Here is an 8,906-nt window from a genome sequence, read left to right on the forward strand (position 1 = left end):
TTCGATGGTTGATGAGGAAGATTTTCCGCAAGATTTTAACATGAGTAAGGAGTAAGATATCCGTTGAAGGTTTCATCGGATCCAGAATTACCTGGATTCTTTGAATATATGGTATGGTCCTTGTATTTGACCTTGGTCTCCTTCGTGGTTAGCTCAATCCGTTTTCCAGTTCCAACTTTTCTGAGCTTTTCCAACATACTATTCTTTATCATCAAACTTCCGATGATTAAGGTCGTTTACGGTTTTCTATGGTTTGTGCTGCTTCATTCATCTTTTTCAACATTCAGAGTATTGATTTGTGACTGAGTGCTTTTCAGAATTTCAGAATGAGAGATCATAATTCTAAGAGATAAATGTCATACATATAACTGTTGATGTAGATATGCTGTGAGTTTTCAAAGTACTGATTGCTGATTCTCGGTAATTGGTATGGCAGTTCTCGTTACAAGATGCGGATGAGTATATGATAGGGTTTCAATGAATAAATATAATGATTTGTCAGAGAGATTTAAGCCAAGAAGCAACGAGGTTGTTGGTACGTCTGCTGGTAATATGGTAGAATATAAAAGAATTCTCCAGTATCAAAAGGGTAATCGTATATATCAGGATTATAGCAAGGCTACTTCGAATGAAAAGTCGAAGTTGACTTGCTGGAGCTGTGACAAAATTGGCTACTTTGAAAAAAAATTGCGTTGTTATTTTCGAAAAATAACAATGCCAAAGAAGTTAGCACAGATATGTGTTTAAACATTTATACAGGTTCCGAGAATTTTTCAGGTACATAACTATATGCGCAAATCTTTTCTTCCGTAGAGGAAGTGCAGTTGGTTCATCCTCTCGATCGAGGTGTTTTCAAGAATCATGAAAGGTTTGAACGCAGATTGTAATCATCAAGATACAAATGAGGTTTAAGATGAAATCAAGTGGCAAACTTGAAGAATTGTTTAGTTTTATATGTTATAATCAATATTTTAATTCATTTTAATTGTCCAATGTTATTAGTCCACAGTCGATAGTCCACAATTAACAGTCCAATAATTCATATATAGTTTAATATATAATATTCGAATTAATTAATACGTATCGTGACCCGTGTACATGTCTCAGACTCGATCACAACTCAAACTATATATATTATTGTAGAATCAACCTCAACCCTATATAGCTAACTCCAACATTACTGCATATAGAGTGTCTATGGTGATTCCAAATAATATATATAGATGCGTCGATATGATATGTCAAAACCTTGTATACGTGTCCCGATATTTAAAGTGCGTAAAATAAATAACAGAAATTAAATGACGATAAATAAAATTGCGATAATTAAATTGCGATAAATAAAATGCGATAAATAAATTGCGATAAATAAATTGCGGTAAATAAAAGGTAATACGGAATTAACAGTTAGCTAGGAATAGTTAGCTAGGAACAGTTAGCGTGGATTCTTAACAAAATTTCTCATAATTAATTTGTTTGTTTCTAACAAATTTTATTTTGTCCAATGTTTTCTTCATTATGCCACTTGTTAGATTCTGATAAATCAAAATCCAAATAGGAAATTGAATGAAAATGGTTATTCTGCGGTGAACGGATTCGTATCTTTATAGATGTAAGTAGGATAGTAAATGAATGTTGAATCAGATTTGAAAAAAATGTACAGTGTAACTTATTAATGTGAAATTTAAATATTGCTCGGGTATTACCTACCCGTTAAAATATTTTCACCATTAACAGTTTGTACCAAAGAATTTTTAATTACAATCCTTATGAAAATATATATACATATATATTTTCTTCAGATGTAATCATGAATTTAATGAGTTAATATAATATTAATCTCATTTGATTTACCGTTAGAACAAGAGTATGTAATCTCTAAAATATTAAAGATTACATTATCGCCATGTCGAACGAAGATAAATGATGTAGAACATCATATAGAATGAAGATAACCGATGTAGAACAAGATGTAAAACGAAGATTATGATCGAGGCATAGATTGCAATGTTGAGGCGTGTGTTGTTGCTGAAGCTAGTAAGTTTTGCACCATATTTTCCAAATTGATTACTCGAGCGTGAAGTTCGTTGACTTCTTCTATTATTCCGGGATGATTGTCGGTCGGAACGAGCGGATGAATAAGGTTTAGAATTATGGATAGAATATAATCATGACGAGATACTCTGAATATGAGCGAGAAAATGGTATTACAGACAGGTTCGCCGGTAAGTGCTTTAGGTTCATCGTCAAGAGGTAAATTCAGTTGGTGAAAGGGATCGCCTTCTTCGCGTCTCCATTGATTAAGTCGACTACGAACCCATCAGATGAATTGGGGATGCTGATTGATTGATTCATTCTGGTGACACCGCTTTCGGAGCTTAGGTGAATATCCATGTCAGAATAGCTGTCGGAATAACTATCGGAATAGTTATCGGAATCTGAGGACTCGAATTGGTTAAGGGATTCATCTCGTACGATCAGATGAAGAATTTTTGATAAGAAATAGATTATAGGATGCAGATTAGTACCCTGCAATACATAATTTACATATGCATATATAATACTAAAATCCCATAAGTTACGGAGGAATCTACGGAAGCTGTCAGGCAAAGGTAACAATAAAAGATACGCTAAAATATGAATTTATCTATACAAAGTCTATGCAGTAGAGGCAGTAAGACGTGTCTAGACTTTAAGGATGATAAGCAAATAAATTTTTGACACTAAATGATAAGCAAAACTTTTGACATTCAGACACGGTCGAAGTCCAGACTCACTAATGCATCTAAACAACTATCAGTTAGACACATTAATACAAGACCTGGTTCGCTAAGACCATCGCTCTGATACCAACTGTCATACCCCGTCCTAATCCGTCTGGACGAAGTCACCAACATCTGGTTTTATTGCGATGATCGACTCCAAATAATGTCTTTAAAATGCGCAAATGCACAGCGGAATGTTTCTTTTGTACCTGAGAATAAACATGCTTTAAAGTGTCAACCAAAAGGTTGGTGAGTTCATAGGTTTATCATAAAACAATAAAATTCATCATTTTGATAGACCACAAGGTTTAAATGCTGCATGGTACAAATGGGCCCGAATCCTATACCCACCTGTAATGTACATGCGATATCTTTTAAATACAGTACACCTTTCTCGTGTACGCAATCCATTTTCATAAATCTTAATAACCGTACACATGTCTCGTGCACAAAAATATCATACACATAACCTGTGTATAAAATCATTCTCTCGATACATAACATTCACATCAATTGGTGGCAATTATCCTGTCCACATAATTCAATGGTGGCAATTATCATATCCACATAATTCAATGGTGGCAATTATCATGTCCACATAATTCAATAATAATCCGCAGAACTTCTGTCTGCATAATAATTCATTCGAGGAATGTTTTTCTTGTGTCTATCTCGTCAAACATTTATAAAAACATTTCACGTATTCGCAGTTCAAAATATATTTCAAAAGCATTTAATAAAGCAGTTGTAAAAACAGCGTATGTATTCTCAGTCCCAAAAATGTAAAGAGTAAAAGGGAGCAAATGAACTCACCATACTGTATTTTGTAGTAAAAATACATATGACGACATTGAATAAGTGTAAGGTTGGCCTCGGATTCACGAACCTATATCATTTATATATATTAAATCATATAATAATAATCAAATAAGTTTATATATTAATATTAGTAATATACTTGTGATTTTAGTATGTTATATGTATTAATTATAGTTTTACGTAACTAATTGTTATTTGGTACAATAATATTAATAATAATAAATAAAAAGTTGTGTTATCTTATAATAATAATAATAATAGTAATAATAATAATGATAATAAAAATATTGCTAATAAAAATGGTAATGATAATAAAAATAATGATAATTATAATAATAATAGTAGTTTTTAAATAAAGTGATAAGTTTAATAATAACGATAATGGAAATAATAATTTTTATAAATACGCTTAATACTTAATAATAATGATAATAGTAATAATAATAAATAGGGTAATGATAATAATAATAAGATAATAATAATAAAAATAATACTAATAATAACAATAACAAAAAGAAATTTGATAAGTAAACTACCTCTCCAAAGCTTTTCTAAAAACAAATGCCCCAAACCAGGCTCGAACCCGAGACCACTCGATAACCCAACACACTTAACCATCCAAGCACCTTCTGTTTTTCTGATCTAGTATCCAACTATATCTATATATCTAATATATCTTTCAGTTTTCCCCCATCATATCTCGACCCAAGAACCCAATAACGGCCCATATTAGTAAAACATGAAATGGTAGCCCAAATAAAAAGAGTCCACTAATATTTAAAAGGAAGCCTAACTATTGAATCGTTTTCTTTTTCTGGATATTAGATTGAAACAGAACACGATAACCTTGTCATCTCCTCACCATGCCGTCATCATCATACCAATCGTGATTCATCATCATAATCTTCTGTTCATCATCTTCTCAATATCAATATCATCATCATCATCATCGTTAGGTCAATCAAACGGAAATCACCGCTGGATAATAAGTTAATTGATTTATCAATCGATCGAGCAGGAGTAGATAGATTAAGGTACCAACACCATCAATCGATCTAACGGATGTTGTTAATTGAAACAGAAGAATCGACATAGCAGGTAATCGGTTCATTATATCTTCTAAATTCTTCATTTCTATATATATATATTATGTATTATTAATTAGATTGAATACGAGAAGTAATTAGTGGTGTTCTTGAAGGGTTTTAGCGATAATCGACTAAAGTAAATGACTTGTTTGTGGTTTCGTTTACTAATTGTAGCAATAGCAAGTGTACTTGTTTTGGTTTGCAGCTGTACACAAACACAATTAGCAAGCGATTTAGGGTTGGGTTTTGATTTGAGGCTCGATTGAAAGAAACGAGTAGTAGCAACACATACATGATTTGGGTTGGTTTCGTTCTCGGTTAATCAACAGAAACAGAAATAGTTTAAATGGGATGTTTGGTTTTTGTGATTGGGAAATGAAACATAGTAGCAGTGACTAGTATTGTGAGGGTGATGGTCATATTACAGAAATATAAATCAAATAGCAAGTAGTGATTTTTGGTTATTGAGTTCGTTTGAAATAGGAATGTGTAACAGTTTCAAGAGGATTTTGTACCGAAAGGATAAACAGGAAAATAGCAGCTGTAAAAGCTGGGTTTCATCATAAACAGACAAGTCGAGTAGCACAATCATAAAGATAGAGGATTTAGTTATCGGTGGTGGTTTTAATGGTTGCAACAGCAGTGGTAATGCAGCAGCAACAATTTGGGTGTCAGTCGAGCAGTTGGAAATAACGAAAAATAGCAGCAGTTAAAGCATGATGGATTGTTATGATGACGGGTTTCATGATGGTTTAGTGGCTGGAACAAATCAATATCGTTGGAAGCAGCCATAAAAGATGGTTCGATGATGAGTGTCTGGGCTTCAACAAAAAGGAAGAGACAAGAAAAGGAAAACGTTGATGGTGGTGTTGGTTTGTGTATGGTGATAAACAAGGAGAGTGGTAGGGGTTATACATGAGTGATTTATTCACAGACTCAAAACTGAAATAAACCGAAATATGCAGTAGCTTCAACGTTGGTTTGATTGTAGTTTGCAATTGGTGGATTAGGGTGATCACAGAAGTGGTAGCTGTTGGGAAATAGAAGTGAAGGTGAGATTATCAATGGTGGTAGCTTGGGTTGTAGCGGAAATGGGGTCAAGATGGTAAGAGAAGTGGAACAAGGCAGTTATGGTAGTGATTGAAGGAATAAGCAATTTTCAAGTTAATGCAGGTACATGTATATATTTTATAAATTAAGTTTCTTATGTGATATTAGATGAAAATGATGTGAATCAGAAAGTAGAATATTGAAATAGGATACTCAATTTGTAATTCGATTTCACGGACGAATTATTGTTTGGTGGGGTTGTAAAGTTGTTGTTACTTTCAAAATAGAATAGACAGCATGATAGATTTGTTAGTGGTGGGTGTTTGTTCATTCGTATGGTGCAGATAAACCGATAGATCACTAGTTCTCATTGAATTACTTTATATTAAGTAATATGATGTAATTATAAAGAACTACGTACAATGATTTGATCAAAAGCAATAATAGTGATGGTTAGTGGGTTGTGTTCAACGAGTAGGAAACAGGAGGCAAAAGCAAATTGTTTTTATTTTATTGGATATTAATACACTTGTATGATTAAGTATATATATATATAATATCATTCATTAATTTGATAATATCAAACGCAGTACTCGGATATTGGTAATGTTAAGTTAGTGTGTGGGGTAGCTCCATGTGATTATGTTAGGAAGAAAACAATGCAATTGTATCTAAAGAGATATGAGAAGGCCAGTATCTAATATAGTGATTTTTGAAACAAAAATCTAATATAATGATAAAATACGAATTGTAAACATATATATTTTTAATACATGCATGATGTATGTGTAAAGTAAGATGGGACCAAACAAACAGAGTAACACTCTTTGCATAATTGAATTCTCAAAATATGCATAAAGAAAACGATTAAATAAGTCTAGTTGTATCTTTTTGTAGTTTATCTACTGACAGTTTTCATGGAGTAATATATATCGTGCTCCATTGTTTTAGTTAAAGATAAAAGTCTACGCAACAAATCAAATCTGTAATTCTAATTTAAGTGCATATATATTCATTTATTAACAACTTAATTATATCGTTTATTATTTTACAATTTAATTCTTACAATTAAATCATATAGTATTTTAGTTTATATTTCATATTATAATATATATTTCATATTAATATATTTAAACATATATGTATCTATTTACAATTAGTGGTTCGTGAATCGTCGGAAGTAGTCGAAGGGTAATTGAATTCATGAACACAATTCAAAATTTTAAGACTCAACATTACAGACTTTGCTTATCGTGTCGAAATAATATAAAGATCAAGTTTAAATTTGGTTGGAAATTTCCGGGTCATCACATGCGGGGGCAACGGGGAGGGGGGGTTTTATCGGCCATGTCCTCAGATTGATCCGGGTTTTCTCCAGAGCAGTAGTTGGGGCGGGTTATGAAACTACGGGAGATGAACGCGTAAGTGGTTATGGTTAATATAATGAAATATGAATTGTATACCTCTAGTGTTCTGCAAGTGTAAAGCGTATTATTCCTCTACTATTGTGGAATAATTAGCAGAACGTGAATAAGGAAAGGTCACCTTTCATTTATGTCTCGAATATCATTTATATATCTTCTTTTATAAAATTATCAAGGACATTTAATTAATTAAGAATTCTAAATTAATGATTCTTCACTACTACTGTACAACGTACTACACGTCTACACGTAACATAACAGCATGACTCATTAACATAATCAAAAGAAAGTTTGTAGTCAAATTTAAGAATAACTCTGTCAAAATATATTTAGTTAGTTGCCAAGTGTTAATCATCAATTAAATGATTATAAAATACAAATACCTTATGTGATGTGTTTTTTTCATGCGGAGTGATATATACACAATCAAATTTTGTTATGTACACAACTATCATGCTTTACGTGTTTTATAGTACAATACTATAAAGCATGATGATTGTGTACATAACAAAATTTGATTATGTATATATCATCACCCTTTTTTCATCATAAACTTGTATCCAATCAGCAATAGACCTTTTATTGAAGTAAGCCTACCTTCAACTTTTTGTCACCAAATTTATAATCAAAATATTTTTTAATTAATTTATTATGCCTAACCAAGTTTAAACATATTTATCTTAAAAATTCAAAATTAATATTTATTAAACATATCTTAAACTTTAAATAATCACAGTAAACATTTATTAAACATATTTTAAATTCAATAAAAAAAAATCAAAAGTACTTTCTCACACGTAACTTAAATGAAAAATGGACCATCAATTAATAATCATAATAATCAATAATTTTATACAAATGGAAATATATTTTACCATAAATATAATGATTAGATTACGTGCATCATCATCATATCGTAGCTTTTAAAAACATATTTTCCTTATCCCTTCTTCACTGATCACCATCAACAGCAGACAAAATGTGTTGCGGTGATGGAGATTGCAGACCTTTAGGTTTCCTACTCGGTCTCCCCTTCGCGTTCCTTTCTCTTCTTCTTTCACTCATCGGTGTCATCGTCTGGATCGTCGGGTACCAATTCTCACTATACGATTTCACAACTTTTATTATATTAATTATTTGTTCAATTTTTATACGGCGAGTTCTGAATTTGATACGATTTATTTTGTTTTACTAACTGTGTGTATTGTGTGTGTGTGTGTGTGATGAATTGAAACAGATTGACGCTGACGTGTATATGTCCGTGCTGTTTATGCGTAACGGTGATTGTTGAAATTGCGATTGAACTGATTAAAGCTCCGATTCATGTTATGGAATGGTTCACTTCTAAGATTCCTTGCTGATTTTGAAAACCTAATTCGTCTGTTTGTGTGTATTTGGTTAATATGATGATTATGATGTCAGCAATCGTTATTGAATGTTTATATATTTTGATGATTTAAGTGAAAACTGTTAGTAGTAGTATCAGTTGATTTATTTATGATGATTTTGTGTTTATCCCCTTACTGTTTGAATTATATACGAAAATAATCGATTTGCATAAATTCATCTCCCACCTCTGTATGTTGGTAGAAATCAAATTTGGAGTTTAACAAATGAGAGAACAGATTGAACTTTTTTGCTGCAAATTCAATGTCTTGTTGCCTAAGAAGCATATGGATGCATGGTTTTAAAAGTCCGACTAATCCCCGGTTAGCCGGGATTTTGAAGTAGGCCAACTAGTCCCGAGTAGGTGGGATTTG

At 32.0% G+C, this 8,906-nt stretch overlaps 1 protein-coding gene across 1 annotated transcript; it reads left to right on the forward strand.

Moving 5' to 3' along the window:
* Positions 1 to 7,995: 7,995 nt before the first annotated feature.
* Positions 7,996 to 8,659, forward strand: LOC139897068 (signaling peptide TAXIMIN 1). The gene is made up of 2 exons (XM_071879713.1): positions 7,996 to 8,235; positions 8,384 to 8,659. Exons 1-2 carry the CDS (start codon positions 8,126 to 8,128, stop codon positions 8,505 to 8,507), a joined length of 234 nt encoding a protein of 77 aa, XP_071735814.1. The 5' UTR covers positions 7,996 to 8,125; the 3' UTR covers positions 8,508 to 8,659.
* Positions 8,660 to 8,906: the final 247 nt, after the last annotated feature.

Source organism: Rutidosis leptorrhynchoides, chromosome 3, assembly GCF_046630445.1.
Source record: "Rutidosis leptorrhynchoides isolate AG116_Rl617_1_P2 chromosome 3, CSIRO_AGI_Rlap_v1, whole genome shotgun sequence".
NCBI classification, from domain to species: domain Eukaryota; kingdom Viridiplantae; phylum Streptophyta; class Magnoliopsida; order Asterales; family Asteraceae; genus Rutidosis; species Rutidosis leptorrhynchoides.

What these genes read in the sequence shown, in the direction of transcription:
- LOC139897068 (XM_071879713.1), top strand. Translation starts at nt 8,126, where the DNA reads ATGTGTTGCGGTGATGGAGATTGCAGACCTTTAGGTTTCCTACTCGGT. An exon ending in GTCATCGTCTGGATCGTCGG is followed by an intron (nt 8,236 to 8,383) that starts GTACCAATTCTC and finishes GAATTGAAACAG; the next exon opens with ATTGACGCTGACGTGTATAT.